General features: G+C 29.6%; 1 protein-coding gene across 3 annotated transcripts in view; it reads left to right on the plus strand.

The window, feature by feature from the left end:
* LOC129905092 (fibronectin type-III domain-containing protein 3A) overlaps positions 1–24,102 on the plus strand; it is a 400,083-nt gene that overhangs the window by 325,820 nt on the left and 50,161 nt on the right. For all 3 annotated transcript variants that reach the window (XM_055980467.1, XM_055980468.1, XM_055980469.1), the window contains one exon: positions 14,061–14,254. In XM_055980467.1, coding sequence (XP_055836442.1) covers positions 14,061–14,254 — 194 coding nt within the window. The remainder of the gene's footprint in view (positions 1–14,060; positions 14,255–24,102) is intronic.

Here is a 24,102-nt window from a genome sequence, read left to right on the forward strand (position 1 = left end):
CTTTGTTCAAACAAAACGTTATAGCTTAATTTCAAAATTTTTTAGAATTTTTTCTTAAATGCAGTTATTCTTAAATTAGTCTCATCTATTTATAGCAAAAAAAACAATTCTCTACGATTTGGCGTTTAGATTTTAGCCCAAATTTCATCTTTCCGTTTTACCCCTGTTTACCATATTAAATGACGGAATTTTTAAAAATCCTTTTTGGATAAAGCTTTAGGTTATTATCTTTCAAATAAGCTATAGGAGATTTTTGTATCTCTAATAGTTTATTTTTAATTTTGAATTGAATTTTTTTGCCGCACTGCGAAAGTGCGAGAGTGTAACGTTAGAAAATGGCGTCACTTTTTTGTGGTGGCTGCCATGGTTTATCGAGTTATAAGACGTTATCACGTCAAAACGTAGCTAAATCATTCACAGGCAAAGACAAGTACACGTCTTCTCCGTTACCGTCTTTATATGGGAATAGTTTGGTGCAAAAAGAATGGAAACACGCTGATGTTTAGCCAACCCCACGGTTGGTAACGCAATCAGCTATCAGCTGTCCAACCTAAAACCAGATGCACGCATGTGTTTTTTTCTTTTGACGAAGGCGGTAGCCATTTGATTCTCTAGGAAACATTCATAAGTGCGGTTACGCTGCGTTGTTTTCGGAACATGCGGGTTTTTTTCCGCAACGTTATCGCATGAATGTTTACATTTATCAGCAGATTGAAGCAGCGTCACCGAACTTGTGGATGATTCTTGTAGAATCAAATAACTGCCTTATGCGTCAAAAAAAGGATCAACCTAAGGCCACCCACCATACCTAGTCTTTTTAAATTAAATATAAAGCCTGCGTTTCTTTGAAGCTCAATGCAGCATCAGTTTGATTCTTACATTTCTAATAGTGAAATTGAGTATGCATATACTAGGTATGCGGTAACGCTAGGATGACGCTGCGGTTAAGAAACCAGGTTTCCAAATCAACGCAACGACATCGCAGTGTCAACGCAAGATCAGTAGATTGATGAAGAGTCACCGCACTTGTGAATTATATTCTTGTGAAATAAAAATGCATTGAAAAATACATGGTGTCCACAGGGCTTTAAGTGGAATCAGTAGAGGTTGTGATTTGTTCATACTTTGAAAACTATGTGTTTTCTAACAGTGCAACGATTTTTTACCTAAAAAAACGGCCACGCCATATTTCCGTTCCCCGCATTTTTTGAGAAAAACTAAAAACGCAGGTTTGTTAGAATCAATAAGTCTATTACGTATACTAAACTTAATCAAAATCGTTAGACCCGTTTTCGAGAAAATTGCAATACCTCGAAAACGTTATATGGGAGACATGTGTTTAAAAGGAGACATTAAAAAAAACAAAAAAAAAACGTGTCTAGGGAATAACGTCAAAATCATCTGTACCAAGTTTCAAGCAAATCCATCCAACCGTTTAGGCCCTAGCTCGATGAACAGATGGGCGCATAGACCGACGGACGGCATGCCGAAAACCACTTTTTTGATCTTCTCCATCATCGTAATGTTGGTTTTGATTAAAACCTCGAATACTTGCCCTATAGAGCAAGTAAAAATAAAATGCACGACTGGGTCGTAGGCTGGGTCACAAATGTATGGAGAAATTTTTTTTGCTGATTTTTTTACGGGCACAGTGATGAAAAGGTGCCAAACTGTGAATAGAACAATAATATAAAGTTTGGTTATAATCGGACTTTATCTTCTGCCTCCGGTTGCCCAGCCAAGTTCTCTATGAACCTTGGTCCTAAAACCTTAGAAAAAAACTCAGGCCTTTTTCGAACCATTCTTACTTTTGTTTCAATAATGTCAAACATTTCAAACTCGTTTTATTTGTTAACATAGTCCAAATCAAGCTCCTCAAAAACTTTCAGCTACGTAGGATTAGTAGTTTCTGAGAAAAAGGCTTTCCAAAATCGCAAAAAGCGTTGCTGATTTATACTCACTAACACACTAACTAACATATGATAAAAATTATGGCAAACTTCTAGTTTTCATAGAAACTTGTTATGGTCATGGATCTTGAAGTACATACAAAGAAAAAAATCGAAAAATTGAGATTTTACATTCAGGGGGCGTGGTAACCGCCCATTTTGGTAGAATTAATATCAATTATTAAAAAGTATACTTCTGAATACCCTAGAATCTTGAAACTTGGTAGAATTGTAGTTAATGCAAAGGAAACATATTCAAACTTACGATTTTCTACCTTGGAGGCGTGGTATCCCCTTAAAAATAATAAAAGAAAGATATAATGATTTATAAATTAATTAATAAGTCTTAGAAAAATGTATATGTGTAGTATTTTGTTTTTTACGAGTATCTTATTTTTGTTTTGGTTTTTTTAATAAGTTTTTTAACAAATACTTAAATAAATATAATTTTTTGTTTCAGAAAAGAAAGTTCTATTATTCAGGATTTTCGGTTATCCGTAATGGGATCGGTCCCGACCATCCCGGTTAATCGAGTTTTAACTGTAATACTTAATCACATAAAATTAAAAAAAAAAATTAGTTCGCAAATTTAATAAAATTTTTTTCAAAATTTTGATTTTGAAAATTAATTAATTTTTCAAAAACTGTTTTATAAAACAGCTTTATTTAAAAGCAAAATAAAAAAGAGATTTTGGGCTTAACAAAAAAGTATAACATGTTGTTGTAGGTATAGACATAGAATACTGTGCAATAGCTTTTTTGAAAGCTTATTTTCCATTCTTTCAAATGCTTTTTGATTAAAGTAGTTTTCGCGAATACTTTTTGTGAAATATAATTTCAAAGTCAAAACTTTGAAAAAAATTGTCAAATTTGATGTTCAATTATTTTTTTTTCAAATTTGCTTTATAAGGTGGGACTTTTTTTTAAAAACCTTATAGCCGCATCAATTTTAATTGGAAAAAAATTAATAAGAAATTAAATTAAAAAATATTTTAATAAAAAAAAACGTAAAAAACAAAAGCACTAACTTTATATAACAAATCACCCTGTTTCACGAAACATCTTAAAATAAAATAAAAAAAAAAAACAACTTTTAAAAAGAAAAAAAAACATTGTTTATAAGTAATCAGTGCATGATTGTCAAAAAAGAATGATTTTGTAATTTATTTTAATAAAAAAAAAGCGCTTTCTTTAAAAAAAACCGTTTTTTTGAAGGTCAAAATTTCATTAAAAATATTTTAGGCAAATATTTAGCAAAAGTGTTTATATGGGCTTATAGAGAAATTGCTTATCATGCTTTCTCTATTTTTAGACTTGCTAAATATTTGCCTAAACAAAAGATTTTGAGAAAAAACTTTAAGATGCGTTTCAAAAAATTCACATGTCACATTGCGACATTGTTGTTGTTTTTATTTTATTTTATTTTGCATCAATGAATTACAAAAATGGGTATTTGATGAAGTGTATTCTTTTATAGAAATGTCAACTCTGCTCAGCTGATGATTATTATTATTAATCCCAACCTAAATTGAGGTCAAGGCGGGAAAGTATGTTGTTATGTTTGACTTTATAATACATACAACGGTATTATACTTTTTTTTTAATTTTTGTGTACACACAAGAACGAATGCGCGAAAAGATGATCATTAATCAGCAGCGACAATGACAACACACGAAAGAAGAGAGAATGACTTTCACAATTTAAATACCAAACAGAAACAAAAAAAAAATAAAAAAAAAAAACATTGCAGAATTCTCTGACCGTGATGGGTTGTAATTTATTTATTTACAAAAAAAAAAAATACAGACAAAAATATATAAAAAAAACCCTTTTTTCGAGAGACTCGAAATGACATAATGAATGGTTTTGGTGTTTGGCTGGCTTATACGCAAAAAAAAAAAAATGTTAAAATGTGTAACCACAATGACATATACCAGTGCTGCCAACATTCTGCGAATTGGCAAGCCACTCGTGTGTGCAAATACGAGATATCATTGAACTCCTTTTTTTTTTGTGTCTATACTCTCTTGCGGTGATGGTTAATATAATCGAAAGAGGAACAATAAGGGTAACTTATGGGTTTTCTGAAAAACTTTCCTGAATATTCAACACAAAATGAAAATTAAAACATAAAAACAAAGAGTTTTTTAAGGTTTTTTTTTGCAGACAAAATTCCGATTTTGTTAAGTCCTTTCCGTTAAGGATATATATTTTTATTTTGACTTTATAAGCAGAAGGATGCGACCTGATTGAACATTTTACTGTTGATATTTTTTCGTTAAGACAAAAAAAAAAAAACTTTATTCGATTGGTAAACACGCAGATTATAATGTTGATGATGTTTTTTCGTTCTTCTTTTTTTTTTTTAATAGAAGTAAAATGTTGGCATGTTTACCTGCAATTATGGCTGATTGTCGAACCCAGTGTTTTATTTGTATTAATGTGGTTTAGGTGTGTGGTGGGTTTGTTTGTTGAATTTTTATCACATTTGGTTGAACATTTATGTTGAATTTAGGAATGGAAATTGGTATTTTGGTATTTGAAAACATAAAACAAAAGCTGTGAGGTATCTTTTACTTATTCATAAAGATTTTTTTTTCAATAAAAATTTATAATTAATTAAAAAGTTTACAAATTGTACAGAAAAAACTGAGAATTTATATATGAAATTATGGAACCGGAATCGATAAATAAGAGGAAAAAATGTTCACGAAAATATAAATATGTTTAAACTTTTTTATCCATTTTGGAAAGCTTTTTTAGAAGTTAAGGTATACGAGTAAATCGAGCTAGAGAGATTTTTCTTGTCCAAAAAAAAATAGCCTGAACTAGAAGATTTTTTTTGACAGAGTCAGAGTCGTGAAACTTGACTTAATATTTAGTCTCAAACGTTTCTGAAACTGCCCATTGTTTGATTAAAGAAAGATTTTTTTTTACTAATCATTAAAATTGTTCAATAAGAAAAAAGTTACGTATACGCCACAGTGACTCTTTTAGTTTTTATTTAAGAAAATTTATAACAAACTATTTCGCTTTCCTTAAACATTTACTGATGTTATTAAGTTAAACATTTGTTTACATACATACATGTACAGATGTATACAAGGAACAAAATTTGTACATTGTACAGTACAGTCACAAAACTAATTGATCACATGATAATTGGATCATTGGTTTGTGCATATAACTTTTTTATTTATGAAGATAATTCAATAAAATTTGTAACTTAATTATAAAAAAATATTGTTTTTCAGTGAGGATAATAATAAAATCAAAATTAATCAATTAAGCCAATTAAATTTAACAAAAAGAAAACCAGGACATGTTATCAATATGTTGACTTTGCAGAAGGCTTAAATTTCTTAGCTTAAATTTCTTTTTTTTTTACTTTAAGTTGGTTTTTTTTCTGTTGAGAAAAGGTCGTTTAGTTTAGTTTTCCCGATTTTAACTTTTTTTTTTTTCTCTGAGTGTATAGTAATTATGTTTCATTTTTTATACTTGCAAATGCAACAAAACATGTAAAATATGGAAAAAAAATCTTGTTTGTAAACTAGGTCTTGGAATCAAAAGTACCCCCATACCTATCCAAAAATGTGTTGTATATTTTAATTATTTTACTCCTGAACATAAACAACACTGTCGTAAAAAAAAAAATTCTTAGCTTAATCACAACGTTCTAACAACGTCCTAACAGGCCCGTTATCGGCACCATGCAACGTATTTGAGATTGCTGAACAAAATGGATCCAGAATAACTATATTAGAAATGTCCTTCAGACATAAAGATTGAAGAAGAAGAAGTTGTACACTAATTGATTTCATGCTAACATAAAATAGGTCATTACTTTATTTAAAGAATTCATTTCTTAACTACCTACTATTTGTTTACAATTCCAATGTTTTCTGCTCTAATTAACCAATACCTTGCCTAATGAGTTTATTTATTTGAATGACATGCCATATCCGGAATGGTACTTTATAAAAGTAATGTTGCCAAACAACAAAATTTTCGAATTTATCATTAATATTTCTCTTTTTTGTTGTTGTTATTATTGTTGTTGGTTGATGACATAATTAATAGGGCACTGTACTTTATGGCGGATGATGGCGTGAAAAAAGCGTTTAAAGTCAAATTTCCGCTTAAATTGTCACCAGCCATAACTTTTAACCGAACTTAGATAGTTAATTCGCAATTTATAAATTACACCTATTATACAACTTCCGGTGGCCATTAAACCATACAAAAAAGAAGTAATAATAATAATGTTTTTCTTTTGTTAAAATTGTGAATTTGTCATTGTGGTCGGTATTTTTATCAATAGAGCAGACCAACGACACAAATTCATAGTTTAATTTGTTTGCAAACAAAATTATTGTTTAGTTGTTCATAAAGTTACTGAGTAAAAATATTACTATGTTTACTCGTACTTCGTTCATACATTCAGTTAATAAATGATACGATATTTTAGATATTCTTTTTTTTTTAAATTGATGACTCGTATATCCAAAAAACTTAACCAACCACGCGTCGCGTCATATAGTCGACGCCGCCAGCCGCCGCCGCCATTGGGGTTCAGTGATTTTTATTGTCTTTTATGTTTTGTTTTATTGTTACCGGCTGCCGGCTGTCATTTTTGTTTTTTTCTGTGTTCTCATTCTCGATGGTTAACGAGAGATGTTTCTTTTTTTGTCTTTCCTTTTGCTTACCATTTATACAACACCTAAGTTGATGAGTGACAGTTCAAGTGCGATGTAATCAAACGTCATGCGATATACACAAATAATAAACCAAACAAAAATTTCTTGCTAAAAATTATAAGTGTCACGACTTTTAACACTGAACATTATTATTTTTCAGCCATGATAACTTTTGACTTTTGCCATTCCATCATCTGTCAGTCGTTAAAGTTCTTTTTTTTTGTCATTTTTGTGGATTTCATTGGAATTTTTAATTTTTTTCAGTATGGTATTTTGTCATCTCAAATGGGTTGGGTTTGGGAAAGAAAGGTAGTCAAGGTCAGTTAACTAGTCGACTGAAATAATGAAAATATTTTGTACCGACATTGCTGGAGCTATCGATATCAGAAAACAGATATAAGCATAAGCATACAGGGCATTTTTTTTTTTTTTTTTTTTCAGGCCAAATGGACTTTTATTTTTGTTTTTGTAGTGATATGCCATTAATACCCCGACCTACCGATTTTGACATTGTAGCCTGACGGTTCCATATATGTATAACCAGATAACCAGAAACCAGCGATCCGGAAAGCAAAATTTTGACTTAAAAACTTAAAGCAGAAAGTGCATCAAAATACAAAATATAAATTTTTTATGGCGCAAATTTGAGCATCGAACTAAAAGTTGAATACTTCCCCTTCCCTACGTTAAATATTAATGAGCTACTATCCTCTTAGATTCTCGAAAAGCACTTATGTTACGTCACACCACACCACAAATTGTGGTAGAATCAAAAACAAAATAATCTCATTCATTGTAACTAATTAAATGCTAATTTGTTGTGCAAACTAAAAATTTGTAGCATGGTTTTTGAGTTGTTGAATTTTCCGCTAAAATAAGCCTAATGTTAGCGGACAAAATCTGAAATGATTAAAAACAAAAGGTAGCTTTACAGCTATTTAAATCCACGAACTTGGTTTTTATAGTCTCAACAGTTTTTTTGCTATTCAAAATTACACTAAAATAAGACTGAAATTAGAGGACAAAAAAAAAGAAAAATTATTATTTGTTTGATGTCCAAAATTGTAGCTAATTAAATGATAATTTGTTGCGCAAGAATACATTTTGTAGAAACGTGAAAATCCCAGTTTTGTACCTCGATTAGTATTCTTGTTATTCAAAATTCCGCTAAAATAAGACTCAACCACATATGTCAAAATTTTCGAAAAAAAATTTTCTTGAAATTGAAGCTTTGCAAAACAATATTTGTTAAGCAAAAATTTATTTTGTTGCTCCTTTCAGTCATTTTCTATTTCAATATGAAGTTTAAAAAGCGCATTTCCGGTTCGTTATACATACAAAAGTCTTTTTTTGAATTTTTTGAAGTGAAAACTTCTTTAGTATCGTAGTGATTTGAAACAAGATGAAACGAAAACGCGACACGACTTCAACTTGTTATAACTTTTTTGTTTAAATAGATAGATGAAAGAAATTTGTACTGTAGATAGATAATTAAATAAATTATAATTGTACAAAATTTCAATTAATTTCATATTCAAAATTCGGAGATAACGGTAAAAAGATGTTCTTTTCCAACACACGCTATATCTTTTGATCTAGTGCACATACAAATTTGATTTCAATTTAATACGCATGCTGATAACATAACCTTTTGATATATCACACATAACGGTACGTGCTCTACAAGTTACACAATCTTAAATTGAAAAAATTTAAAAATACCTCAAAACACCTGTGAAGATTTGTTGGCGATGACCAGCTACCAGTGTAGGAAGTACCGTAATCTCAGTCTGGAAATTCGACATGGTTGACTTTAAAAAATTCTAACTTCTCTTGTAGACATCTTGGAAATAAGATTTATGCATCATTATACAAGGTGAAACAATAAGCTTTCACATGGTATAAAATTTTTTATAGGTTTTTAAACAAAAAAATTGAATTAATAGCATGAGAACATAAAAATAAATGTTTTTTTTGCTTTTTTTGATGAAATTTGATCGAGTTCAAAAAATTCTAGCTCTTTTTGTAGATGGCTCATAGACTTGATCGATATATATATTTTGAGCTAAGACAATAAGCTTTCAGATGGTGTAGGTTGTTATAGGTTGTTAGGGAAGAAAATGGATTTAATAGCGTGAGAAGATAAAAATACGTGTTTTTTTGCTTTTCTTGATGGAAATTGATCGAGTTCAAAAAATTCTAGCTCTTTTTGTAGATGTCTCATAGACATAATCGATATATATATTTTGAGCTTGGACAATAAGATTTCAGATGGTATAAAATGTTTTATATGTTTATGTTTATGTTTTTGTTAGGGAAAAAATGCATTTAATAGCGTGAGAAGACAAAAATACGTGTTTTTATCGCTCTTTTTGATTTAAATTGATCGAGTTCAAAAATTCTAGGTCTTTTTTAAGATGTCTCATAGACTTGATCGATATATATATTTTGAGCTTAGACAATAAGTTTTCAGATGATATAACATTTATATAGGTTGTCATATAAAAAACATGGATTTGAAGGTGATAGAATAAAAATAGGTAGATTTTTTCTATTTTTTTTTTTTTTGCAAGAAAAATGATTTTTTAAGGTTTCACTTCTACCACGTGTGAATTGCACACATGATTTTTTTTTTTATTTGTAATTGTAGCTCTTAGCAATAACGCTCGACCTGAAAGTAGTACGTTAAAGGAATTGCTAGCAAGTTCCAAAAGCAATGGTCGCTCTCAGCTCGTTTTCTCGGCAAAACTACCGAAGCCTCTTTTAGTGTTAATATGAATCTGTCATTTCTTCGATTAAGCTTAAGCCATTTCTGCAACTATTGTTTTACTAAAATATTGTTTTTCCATCGACATTTTAAGTTTAAATGCAATTATTTTGAAAAGATCCATTTTCCCCTCTAACCAATACTATTAGTTTTTAAACCAATTTCTGTTCACTCACATCATCAATTTAGCGACACTGTTTTATGATTTTGAACTTAAACCACAAAAGACAGACGCCTATTTCAAATGTTTGTAGGTACGCAGAAAAGAGTTTTTCTTTTTTTTTATTTATTTTTATTTTTTGAAAAGAAGAAAAAAAAATAAAAAACACATCATTTCCAGATGTGAAAGCCAAGTCATTGCCAGCATTTCTAGGAAGTAGCTTCATATAGCTACACTCTATACTCTTCTCGTGCAGCAAAATGTTCGTTTAAGTCATCTGCTGCCATTTCCATGCACACATTTTTGCAAATACAACCACCGACCGAACTCAAAGTTGAAGCCAAAAAAATGTTTCACTTCTTTCTCCAAAAACCAAACACATTTTTCCTATCAAAGCATAGGATTGCTAAACTGAAGCTGTTGTATAGTGGACTTTGGTCTTTATAAGCAAAAGTCTGATAGCTGCTATGATGGGGGAAGGATTATATAGAAAAAATGGCAATGGATGGCATCCAACGCCCAACAAAACTGCTGCTTCGCTAGATCTCTCTCTCTCTTACTGTTGCCACTGGCAGAAAAATGATAACTTCAATCGAATTATTGAATTGAATGGCCGTCGCTGTTTGTTGTTAATCTTCTGGAAATTATTCGGAACTTTCTGCCATATCGACGAGAATTGTTCGAGAAAGAGAGCGGAGTATCTTTGTATCTTCTGAGTATCTTGACTAGACATCGGCAGTCAATTCAATCCACAGTTATGTAGTTGTAGAAACATCAAAAGGCGAATTTTTGCTATCTTTTATTTTTTTTATCTTTTTTTTTTTTTGATTTTTCAATATTTTTACTTGTATCAGCCACAGTAGCCGAGTCGGTTGTATCTTTGAGTTTATTCAGTGAGGCGAATATACAAAAATTCTGGCGACATTCAGGAGCCATGTGCGATGTGAGATGATGTTCTTTTATAGTCCCTAGAACTGGGATTTTTATTGCATCTCTTTCCCTCTCTTGTATCTATTTCCTCCTTAAACTTTACAAACCATTTTAGAAAAGTAAAATTGTTATTTGATTTTTTGTTTCATAGTTTTTGAAGCAGAAATATACTACAAGTTGTATAGCTTTGTGTGTTGGCTTTTTTATTTGCTTTGGTTTTGAAATATTTTTCAAATATAAATTATTGTACCTTGAGATATGAGAAAGTTTTGTTTAAATACGCATAAGTTAACTTTCTGCTTTATTTCGAAATAGCTAAATTGTAGAAAAGTCAAACAAATGAGATAGAATATGGAAATTATTGCTGACAGAAAACAGAAGAGCTCAGGAGGTTTGCATAGATGAAAACAAAAACTGAGAGGGAACTAAAATATTAATTGGTCAAAATCGTGTGTATGATACCCATGTGCTTTTTTTTTTTCTTTTTAATTGGATTTGAAAATAAAACTTATTTATTACTTTGGGAGGGGTTTTTCTTAGATGAAGATTAAGTTGTCCTTTTAGCAAAATATATACATTTCTTCAATGTGTTTCTTTGGAATTTTCTCATTCAATATTTCCAAACATTTAGTATTATTATGGATGAAGTGTGAGGTGGTTTTTGCTTTCCAGTCGACGACGTTTAAGCTCGTCGGATTTCCAAAGTTCTTTATTGAAGAAAACACCAAAACTTCAACGGTAAAGGGCTATTAAACCTTGAAAACAAAAACCTTTATTTACTCAATAAAATAACAAACAACTCTTACAAACTAATCGTAATAATAATTTTTATAAAATTAGGATAGTTTAAAAATATCCTGTGCAAGGTGCAACGTAGTTTCCACAGCCAGATAAAACGCTTTCCTGTGTCCCGCTCTAACACTCCGCAGGTGTTTTAGTCGGCTGAAAAAGAAAAGAGCTTTATGTTTGTTTATGGCCCTAGCTCTGGTTGATCAGCAGGTTTTATTTGGCCCCTGGTGGCACATCTTGTTTTGTTCGGTTTTTGTATTGATGTTTTATATTACTTTTTGCTATGACTGACTGTGAATTATAACAGACAGAAAAACTAATTGTGTGATATTATCTACTGTTCTTGTTTTAATTGGATAACGGGGGATATATACATATATAATAAAGCATTTAACGCTTCGTTACAGAAGTTATGAATACCGAAGTTATGCGCGACAGAGTTACGCGCGTCAAAGTTACGCAAAACCGAAGTTATGAAAGACAGTTCACGAAAAAACAGTGTAAATTGTTTTTAAAGGATTTCATGTCAACTGAATCAGTTTACTATGTTAAATCTACATTTAAACTCATCCAATATGCATGAATGCATACAAATATGGAATTCCATGTATAGAAACGTTTATGTAAAATCATTTAAGGTACCATAACTTGCATGGGATTGCAACATTTTGGCTCCAGTACTAAGTACTTTTTACATTATAGACAGAGGCTGCATTTCAAAGAATGTACCCTACGTCTTACGAGGAAAACTTCATACATAAAAAATAAATATGAGGCACTCAGAATAATGGGTCAAGTTCACTTTTCTAGTTTTTTTTTTGTTTTTTTTTTCTCAAAAAAATGAAAAAAATGAGTTCCAGGTCACATTAAACCAATGGTCTTTAAATCATTTTTTCAAGAGTGTGAAAAACTGCAACTTAAGTTGAAGGCAAAAAAAAAATGTTTGAATTTGTTTACGTTGTTCAAACTTTCATTTAAAGATGTTTCATGTAAGTTTTTCAAAATTAAATTAACGTTGACCATATTTCATGTTACTTACGTTGTGTTTTTCCTCAATGTACATATTTGTATACTCTTTACACATATTATGCAATGACTCACTAATGAGTACATATATTTATGTACACAGTACAGACTTTTGTATTAAGTAGGTAGATCGATTAGTTTGCTGTTGTTAATTTTTGGTAATGAGTAAAAATAAAATTTTTCGAAAACGAATATTTTGTACTCTCTATTTCTAAAGCGCAACGTAATCTACTACTTTCGAAATGAGGATTCCTTAAGTATAATTTTCGTAACCCGTAACTCGTTTTCGCATGGCAAAAGCATTCGAAAACGGAAAATTTGTTTCTACAGCAAATGTGATAGCAGATGAACAAGAAATGTCTTAAAATTTTGTTTTTGAAAGAGAGTGTTGATAATGATAATACTTTAAGCAAATAAAATATAATCGGTTCACTAATAGCCTGTACTTAGAGTAAGTTTGAGCTTAGAACATAAAAGCGTACACTGAGGGAAAAAACAACTTAAAACCAACGAAAACCACATCACTCTACTCACTTGTTGTGACAAACGTCAACATTTTATAGATAAATGGCAACAGAAAAAAAAGTACTGTCCTATCTGTTAATTTTTGGATAAAATGGGTAGCAGGGTGAACTATAACACTAGAAAGGTCTTGATCGTCAACGCAATTGTTTTTTTATACTTTTGTTATTTTTTCAATCTAAGATCAAATTTTTTTCTTTATATCCTTAAAAGACTCAGAAAATAAAATTTAATTATGAATAAGTTACTTAATTTAATCCACGACAAATTTGCAAAAACATTTTTTTTATAAAAATTTTCAAGTTAGAATTGCACTTTCGCGCATCTTTAATTTAAATCACCATAGAACTCTGAACGAGAAGTTAGGTACTTCCTGTATTAAGTCCTTTCCATTGCTATACAGGTGCACACATTCTTTTTTTTATGTAAATGATTTTTAAGGTTCTTAGTGAGCATTTTCTGAATTATTTTGCAAAGAATCACTTTCATTAGAAAGATAAAAATGATAATTTCGTTATAGTCAACCCTATATTTCAAAAACTAACAAAATTCCTTAATATCTGTCACATATAATTATTTGTTGCTATAATTATGTTTTGTGCAAAATACATAATATATTAGCAAAAAAAACAAAGAGTATTACATATAAAGTAAAAACTAACAAAAAAAAAAAAAATAAAATATATTAAACAATAAATCTAAATTAAAGCCAAACACCTTGAGTTAAACTCCTTTCACATCTCCAATGTTATATATCCTTCTTTGAAATAATGTAAATCTAAAGGATTTTATTCCTGTTTTATTTTAAATCCCAACTATGTATAAATCAGGTAACTTTTCCACTATTTGTCCATTTCCACTTTAATTAATGCGCATTAATTCAAAACAATAAACAAACAAAACAAAAAAAATAAACAATACCAAAAACATTAGTGCAGTTATAAAAAGTTCAGATAACTCTGGGCATTTTTCAGAATTAAAAACTTTTGTGGATTAAATTTTTATAATTTACTTTACAAAAACAAATTCTGAATAAAAAAAAAGAACAACAGACAAGACAAAGTTTTAAATTTTTCAACAGAAATGTTTTTAATTTGAAGATAAATGAAATTTGTTTTTTATTTAACTTTTTTTTTAATTCATTAAAAAAATAAAGTTACTAAGTAGTTTTATCTATTAATATTAATTATTTCATTTTTTTTGTTGTTTTTATTTCTAGGTCCAACAACGGTACAAATGGTTTCACAAAATCGCCCGCCCCATATGCAGGTACCAGTGCAAGTACCCCAAGGTCAAGTCATGCAACAGTATGTCAACGAGAGCGGCACCTTGACTCATGTTGTTCTGTCTCCAACCCAGTATCCGCAATTGCATACAGGCCAAGGAGGCGTCCAGCATATCCATGCGCCATTTGTGAGTGTTTTTTTTTTTTTTTTTTGCTGTTTTCTTTTCATTAAATAATAAACAATATTTAATTAGCTTTAAGTTTTCTGATAAAAAATGGGGGAAGTACCGCAGGTATAAATGAGTAAAGTACCTTACCTACGTAGGATTATTTGTTACCTACTGAATTTAGGTTACCTACTGCACCTGTTTTATAAGCGATTAATTGTAATTAAAACGCCCTTATCGGAGTTGGATGAGTGTTGTTTTTTCTGTCTGGTGATTGATTTATTTGTTTTTGTGTTGCTGGAGGCGTTATGGATTGCAATAATGTCCGTGAGGTTACCACCGTCATTTTTGGAATTTTAAAATGAATCAGGGAAAATTTCAGTGTTTTTTATTTTAAAGTTTTTGTTTAGGGTTTCTAATCTCTAAATCGGTAAAAAAGTACAGTACGCTTTAAACAAATGGCATTGAAGTCAAAATTTGATTGCAAATTAGTTTCAAATTAGTTGCAACCAGTTTCAAAACGGTTGCAAACGGCCTAGTACAGTTTTGCCATCCGACTTTGATGGAATTCTATATATTGTTCAATACCCAAAATAGTATAATTAGTTTTTCCAAATGTTTTGACGTTAGTAGGTAAGGAGGCAATTGACCGTGGGAATTTTGTTCGTTAAATTACTAAATGGATATTTGTATTCTGATGAAAGTGGTTTTTCTAGTTGAAATAAAATGTTTAAAAAGTGAAGCCATCCCAAACTAACGATGAACTATTTGCAATACAGTTTTGTAGAAATACTATTTTAGAATTCACCACGTAAAAGGTATTAATAAATAGGTTTAATTTTAAGTAGGTATTCATCTAATTGCTATTAGGGTTCAATTAAAATCTATTCTTAACATGACCTTCAGTTCTTTAACGATACAAAACGGCCTTCTACCACTCCTTCTTAGAAAATTGACTTGAGAAATACTTATTCAAAGTAAATAAAGTGGGATTTTATATTTTTTAGTCTAGTGGAAAGACTTAATTGGTTTGCAGCTGTTATAATTAGAAAGATTAAAATATGAAATCGTTGGTTAGGAATAATATTTTTAGTCTATAGAGGAGTGAATGCATGTACCGTATACCTACATGAAATACCTACGTATTTTTAATAAAATTTCAAAATCCATTAACTTAGTATTGAATAAAGTTTGGACATTTAAGTGCAGAACTGAAAGGGCGATAAATACTTGAATTGTTAAAAAACATTACATTTTTTTTTTTATCAACATCTGCAGTAATTTTTTTAAAGGATGAATTAATAATCACTGCAAAGGAATATTTATAAACTCCAATTAATATTTTCAAAATTAGACGAATCTTAATTCTTTTAACACAATCTAAAGCCCATTTTTTTAATTTTTAAAAGTCGATTGTTAAAATTCTCTTTCTTTCGCAAAGTTAATTGGCTATTTTCTAAACTCGACAATGTAAAGAATTGTGTTTTTTTTTAATCGATAGATAAATTTATTGCAAGACTGACAATGGTTTTGAAAAAAATTCTTAAAAATTTCAAAACCAAGTAATAAATGGTTTTCTAAAACTAAAACATGAAATAGACCTTTGACGAATAAGTGATTATGGGTAGGGGAAATTATTTTTGACAATTTGAAAATCGTCATTCGAAAGATAATAAAAAAAAATAGGGATACGAATTTTTTTTTAAGTCTCTGCGTTTCGAAATATGAATTTTTGAAAAACACCTAGTTATTTTGGGATATTTTTTGGTGAGTTTTTATTTTTTTTAATTTATCGGAGTTTATTTTTTAAACTTATAGACCATGTAGTCAATAATTGTGCGCATACATGTGCAAAAAATTGGTATTTTAAAATGATTTTTGAACGAATAACGGGAAAGACAAGTTTTTTTGTCCCGAGTTTTTTGACCGTTTTTAACCGTTTATTATATTTATTTTTTTTTTCTTCAACAGATAAATAAATGAAATTAAATGAATGAATATTGTAGATAGATAATATACAGGACTATATTTGTGCAAAATTTCAATCAATATCGTAAACACAATTTTGAGATAACGGTAAAATAAAGTTCTATTTTTTAAGAGATTATATCTTTTGATCCAGAGCAAGTACAAATTTGATTTAACTTTTTTGAGCATCCTGATGACATTACCTTTCATTTGATATATCACACATAACTATTTATTCAGTACAAGCTAAACAATGTTAAATTAAAAAACTTGCGAAATACCTCAAAACACCAGTAATCTCAGTTTGGAATTTCGACATGGTTGGCTTTAAAAAATTCTAACTTTTTTTCTAGGCATCCAAGAAATAAGATTGAAACGACATTTGAAAGGTAAAATAATGAGCTTTTACATAATATAAAATTTTTTATAGCTTGTCATTGAAAAAAAAAATGATTTAATGGCATGAGAAGATAAAATTATATGTTTTTTTTTTGCTTTTTTTGATGAAAATTGATCGAGTTCAAAAAATTCTAGCTATTTTTCCAGATATCTAATAGCCATGATCGATATATATATTTTGAGCTGAAGCAATAAGCTTTCAGGTGGTATAAATATTATAGGTTGTTATATCAAAAAAATAGATTTTTGGGTGATGAAAGTGATTTTTTCACTTTTTTCATAAGAAATGATTGTTTTTAATAAATTATTTTAATACTTTTTGCGCATTGTAAAAATTTAAAAATGGTTTTATTCTTTAGAAGAAATATTTGGCTTTTTAATGGTATAATTTTTTTTGTAAGCTTTTAAAATAAAAATAAATTAATATAAATGAGAAAAGAAAAAAGGTAATTTTGTTTAACTTTTTCTTGTAAATTATGATTGTTTGAAATAAATAAACGCTTCAAGCCTCAAATTTCAGGTCCCTATTTTTATGTTAACCCGACGTAAATTAATGTTCAATATTACTATACGAAATATCTCGAATAATTAAAGGTAGGTAGTTATAATAAATTAAAGATTCGGTTAAATCCAATAAGTTGGTAAAAATCTTCAAACTTGACAAATTTGCTAAGGGCGAAAATAATTAAAAAAATTGTTTTTTTTTAAACCCTTATAAAAAAAGATAGATACTGAAAAATTTTTTACTCGAATTATCATCGACTTATAAAGTGTCTAATCAAAATAGTATTAAAAGCTCTTTAAATTTACGATTTACTATATTAAAGTAGAACGACAACACGACAACTTTTCTATGGGTTCAAATTAATTTGTAAAATAACGAACGTTTTCGTGCGAATGCAACATTTGTAAATTTTTTGTCTTTGTAAATTATTCAGTTAACACTCTTATAATTGCTTGTTTAACATATAAATTAAGTAATAACCTAAAGTCACACACTTGATGTTTTTCTAACCTTAATTATTTAATCGCTTTGCTTGAATCTTTGAGCATAAAAATGTTAAACCCCATCCATTAACAAGGTCGTTAAAAGAAATTAGAGTTACCTTCAATGTGTTACCATCTCTTCTATGTATAAGCTTTAAACTATTCTTTCACATAATTTCCTATTATGCTCTTAAAACTGTATTTAAATCAAGTAGGTAAATATAATATCTGCTCTTTGTTTAATCCGTGAAAAAAATTAAAGAAAATTCATGTTCATTTATTCAACAGACATTGAATTTTGTAGTAAAAATGTAAAACCATTTAAACCCTAAACTTAAGAATCTTAAACTAATCCAGTGCGATATCCCTCCTTCAGAACATTTAATTAAGTTTTTTGGTTTAGAAGATAATACCCTTTAAAAGAGAGATAAAAAGAATTTTCTTATTTTTTCGGGAATTTAAATAAAATTAAGAAAGATTTTTCAGTCATGCTATTTAAGAATAAGGAAAGAAGTTTCTTTTTCAAAGATTTTCCGTTTATTATATTTATTCTCCTTTTTGGTCGTCGTCATTTTGTTCTACTTGAGAGATGATACAAAAAAAAAAAAAAATGTTGGGAACAAAAATGTCCTTTCTTCAAAATAAAATACCAAACGGAAACTGAGAAAAAAAGGATATTGGTACTTAAACTAGAGAATGAAGAACTGACATGGTTAAGGGTAGTATTTGTTTGGGGTTGGGGTCAAAATTCTGTCGGGGTCAAAATTCTTTTGTCAAAATTCTGCTTTCAAAATTCTGCTTTACAAAATTCTGCTTTCAAAATTCTGCTTTTCAAAATTCTGTTTTTCAGAATTCTGTTTTTCAAAATTCTGCTTTTCAAAATTCTGTTTTTCAAAATTCTGCAAAAAATTAAAAAATTTGTAAAATCATCTTCTTGAAAAATTTTCTGCTTATTTGATTACTTACCTTCATAATTTGTCATTCTTTGAAAGCAAACTAATTTTTGTTTTATAAATAAATAAATTTGAAAATATTAAGAAAAGGTTTTTAATACATTTCCGAAAATAATTAAAATTTTTTTAATTTATCAAATAAAGATGAATATTCAAAAATTTGAATAAGAAAAGGAATATTTTGTATCAAACAACATCGGTTCCAATAAGTTAAACATAGATTTTATTTGAAAGAAAGTCAGTCTATGCATTTTAAAAAATATTTGCGACACTTAAACAAAAAAATTTAGGAAAGTACCAATGTTGAATTACATTAATGAGGTGTATTTTTCTTTAGTCAGCGCATATGCTATAAAAAAAAAACAGAATTGGCAGAATTTTTTTGTTCAATTATAATGCTGGCAGAATTTTGAAAAGCAGAATTTTAAAAAGCAGAATTTTGAAAAACAGAATAGAAAAAAAGCAGAATTTTGAAAAACAGAATTTTCGTTAAAAAAGCAGAATTTTGAAAAGCAGAATTTTGAAGCCAGAATTTTGACCCGATCCCATTCGTTTGGTTTTCTATTAAGTTAGGGATTGTTTTTGTTAAAAAAAAAAAATCATGTGTGCAATTCACACGTGGTAGAAGTGAAACCTTAAAAAATCATTTTTCTTGCAAAAAAAAAAAATAGAAAAAATATACCTATTTTTATTTTATCACCTTCAAATCCATGTTTTTTATATGACAACCTATATAAATTTTATATCATCTGAAAGCTTATTGTCTAAACTCAAAATATATATATCGATCAGGTCTATGAGACATCTACAAAAAGAGCTAGAATTTTTTAAACTCGATCAATTTCCATCAAAAAAAGCGAAAAAAACACGTATTTTTGTCTTCTCAAGCTATTAAATGCATTTTTTCCCTAACAACCTATAAAAAATTTTATACCATCTGAAATCTTATTGTCCAAACTCAAAATATATATATCGATTATGTCTATGAGACATCTACAAAAAGAGCTAGAATTTTTTGAACTCGATCAATTTCCATCAAGAAAAACAAAAAAAACACGTATTTTTATCTTCTCACGCTATTAAATCCATTTTCTTCAATAACAACCTATAACAACCTATACCATCTGAAAGCTTATTGTCTTAGCTCAAAATATATATATCGATCAAGTCTATGAGCCATCTACAAAAAGAGCTAGAATTTTTTGAACTCGATCAAATTTCATCAAAAAAAGCAAAAAAAACATTTATTTTTATGTTCTAATGCTATTAATTCAATTTTTTTGTTTAACAACCTATAAAAAATTTTATACCATGTGAAAGCTTATTGTTTCACCTTGTATAATGATATATAAATCTTATTTCAAAGATGTCTACAAGAGAAGTTAGAATTTTTTAAAGTCAACCATGTCGAATTTCCAGACTGAGATTACGGTCCTTCCCACACTTGTGGCTGTTCATGATCAACAGATCTTCAATGGTGTTTTGAGGTATTTTTAATTCAATTTAAGATTGTGTAACTTGTAGAGCACGTAAAGTTATGTGTGATATATCAAATAAAAGGTTATGTTATCAGCATGCGTATTAAAGTTAAATCAAATTTATATGTGCACTAGATCAAAAGATATAACGTGTGTTGGAAAAGAACATCTTTTTACCGTTATCTCCGAATTTTGAATATGAAATTAATTGAAATTTTGTACATTAATAATTTATTTAATTACCTATCTACAGTACAAATTTTATTCATCTATCTATTAAAACAAAAAAGTTATAACAAGTTGAAGTCGTGTCGCGTTTTTGTTTCTTCTTGTTTCAAATCACTACGATACTAAAGAAGTTTTCACTTCAAAAAGTAAACTTTTGATTCAAATGTTTACAGAATTATTTTTGCATAAAAACCCCAATCAATGAGTTCATTCACACTTTTTCTATACTTTGTTGTATTATAAATTCCTTTTTGAAATCTATCATAAACAGTCTCACCGTCATCCTAACCACCATCACCAACCAACCCGGAAATACTCATTTTCAAAGTTCCATCAACGAAAATACGAAATATAAGAAAAAATCTCACACTGTCAACATCTCATTTTCGCTACTCAAATTCACACATACAAATATACAAATCTGCAACAAAGAACAATGTGAGAAAACCACAAAAACAAAGACACGTCAAGTCTAATGAACTATTACAATTTCAACAACAAAAATCTGATCCATCTCAAAGAAGCTTCGAGCAAAAGCTGGATGTGGTCTCACCACTTTTGTGACTCCAAAACATTCAAACTCTCTGTGTTTCCAACTAAACTATACGTAGTGCAATCATCCAAGCAATATTGCATAGCAACACAAGAAGAAATAGGTATATATTGCAAGCGATCTTGTCTGTTGTTCCGAAGCACTCACCAGCGATGGTGGACTCGTTCAAAGCTATGAGCTGAGATTTGACTTGTGAATTGTGTGGCAGAAAAAAAAATACATCGCGTAATGGGATCGGATGGATCGCTCGGGAAAAAGTAGACCTCAACACAAACACTAAGTTACAAATGAGCTCAAAGAAGAAAAACCTTTACCACAAAATACGACTTGAGACTCAAGTGGAAAAACCTCTTTTTTTTTTTTTCTTAATGTTGTTTTTGTTTTCTTTTTAACTTGCAACGTGCAAGTTGTAATGGGGCGACCGACCGTTTGTGGAATGCAGCCAACTGTGCAGAATTTAATCATTTGCAGTTAAATAAACGTTATTGTCGTGCCTGTTCGTTGTCGTCATCACATCATTTATATTTTTCTTTTTTCCTTTAACTGTGGATTAGAGAAAAAGAGATAGAGACAGAGTTTCAAGATTCAAAGCAAATGACTTGCTCGCTGCTAGAGATGGAGGTTAACAAGTTACCAATTGAGTTTTTTTTTCCCTTCATTTGATCATTTGTTGTTGTTTTTTTTTTTTTTTCTAGGAAAGTACTGGAATTCGTTTTTTTTTTTTTGTATTTTGTAATAATTTCAAGACATCCGGATCCGAGAAAATATTTCAATTAGTAACGAAAAGCTAGATTTTTACATATAATAACAATTACACGGTGTTACAAAAATGAGGTTTTAAAATATACGCGGGCAGAGACCTATCAGGTTTTGTAGAGCTAGTCGCACTGAATATGAAACGGTATTTGAAAATCCCCTAACACCCCCAAAATCTGGAGTTACGGCAAAAAACGGTTTTTTGGACCTTCACCCATTGAAAAAATTCTAGCTTCGACAATTTTTTACCCATTTTCGATTTTTTTACAGTTTCTGATAGAAGATAAATATACCTTTTTAACAGTGTATAAAACATGTAACTCGGTTAAACCACTTAGAATTTATAAGATGTCAAAGTTCAAAAATTCAATTTTTTTTGTCATTTGCCCAACTTCGGCATCAATTTAAAATATATGTTTTTAAAACAACATGCTATTTAAAAAATATATTCTAAGACTATATCTATTTCCCAATTGATCGAGGTATTTTTTATGAAAATCACTTCAAAATTGGCTTAGAAAAAAAAATGTTTCGATAATAATTATTATTTGCAATATTCCTAGAAGTCGAAACCATAAAAAATATATTTGGCATATTCTCCCAAGCTTGGATTCGGCCAAATTAATTAAAATATAGAACTAAGAATACGGCTATTCCAAGCCAGGAGAATTGTCTACCCCGAACTACTGTTTTACGAGCTTTTAAGAATTTTTGGCATCATAACTTGCAGGAAGAACCAATGTAAAGGCATTTCTTTCTCCTTTTATGGAGCCATTATTGACTCCAACATCTCTCCATTCTGGAAATGATCCATAAATCCGTTGATTTGGTGTATCGGGGTAGAGCCTGCAGCTGAAAAAACCCAAACCATCACTGATACTCTGCTGCTCCCTTCACGGTAGGGAGCATATTTGTTTGGTTGCAAACATGTCCATGTTTGAGCGCCTGGCTGCCATTTTACAATTGGAATAAAACAAGTTAAAATTGCTTTCATCATTGAAAAACATATTTTTCCGTTTTGTTATCGAGCAATTCAGATGATTTTTTGTAGGTAAATACAACCATGATGCAATATTTTTATTTTAAAATTTAAAGTGTTTAAGATCCTTTCATTGCCTACCTTTTTAGACAATGCTTAGTATGAAAGAATGGCTTTTTTCCCAGCGGAAAGAGATTAAGACCAAATCTCTCACGGCCTTCGTTACTGTACTTGATGTTGAAGGCAGATTAAGGTCCTCACAAATCGTTTAAGAAGTCGCAAAAGGATCTTTTATCAAAAAACTTTTTATTCGCCTAGCACTTTTTAAGGATATTTTGTTATGGCATGCGCCCAAGTGATCTTTTTCCAACTGATTTTTCTCTCTTTTACTTTTTGACGATATAATACTCACTTGTCGTTGCAATTTACGCAACATCCCAAAGGGATAAAATTTTGTTTTATTTCGGCTTGAAAATGTTCTACGACTCAGTAACGAATTTTATGACTATAATGCGTTTTTTCAGTTATGCCATCAAATAATTTATACAATTCACAAAGCTAACAACTTTGTTTGTCACTGCAAACAAAAATTTTACAGAAGTTACGCTTAAAACCGTTACCTAAACACCGAGAATCGAAATCCTTGAAAAATCCGGATAGTTTTGCACAGATAAAGTTCTGACTTTCCTTCATTTTTTAATTTTTAAAATTTTTGAATGCATTAAAGAACATTATTTTGTGTTCATATTCCTTAATTGATATATTAACGATCTAGACAAAATTTAAAAACAATATTTTGTTCCAGTTTTGTGTTATAAAATTTCAATTGTTGAAAATGATAAAAAAAATCCGGAATGTTTTTAGCAGCATTGTATGTATGTTCTTTCATAAATTCTAAACTGCTAATCATAGTTTGGCCAATCAAGTATCTTTGGAAGCATTATATTTGCCCGCTGAATATAGACTGTGTGACGTATTCTAATATGGCGCTTTTTGGAAGAAAAAGTCATCTGAATGAAGGACATTTTGAACGTAATGTCAAAACTGTTTAGTCCTTTACTCCTTATAACAATGGTCTGCAAAATGTATCCTTTTTTTCTCCTTCAAATAATTTTTTGAAATAATGAAAGATTTGACTTTCCTGAATCTAAAACTAGTTTCAGAAAAATTATAGCACGTACCAAGTTTGTAGAAAATAACCCTTTTAGAAAACTGATTTCTCATAACACGATCTATCATATGGCACCAAATTTGTATTTATTAATTAAAGTTCACACACATTTTAAGATACTAATTTACAAAAACAGCAAAAATATTGAAATCCTTCTGTTTTAAGTTAATCCCACATGAACAAAAACATCTTAGTTAAGGAAAATGTAAAATCTCAACGCCTGGTATACATATAATTCCAATCACTCCTAAATTTGGTCCACAGTTTAGTCTAGTGCACGATAATGCATGCTAGAATGGTTTGAGACTATCTTCAAGAGTGTAATATGCCAGCTTTGGATTGACCAAACAGGAACCCGGATTTAAATTCAATAAAACATGTCTTAGAAATGCCCAAG

Source organism: Episyrphus balteatus, chromosome 1 (genome assembly GCF_945859705.1).
Source record: "Episyrphus balteatus chromosome 1, idEpiBalt1.1, whole genome shotgun sequence".
In the NCBI taxonomy this organism is placed as follows: Eukaryota; Metazoa; Arthropoda; class Insecta; order Diptera; family Syrphidae; genus Episyrphus; species Episyrphus balteatus.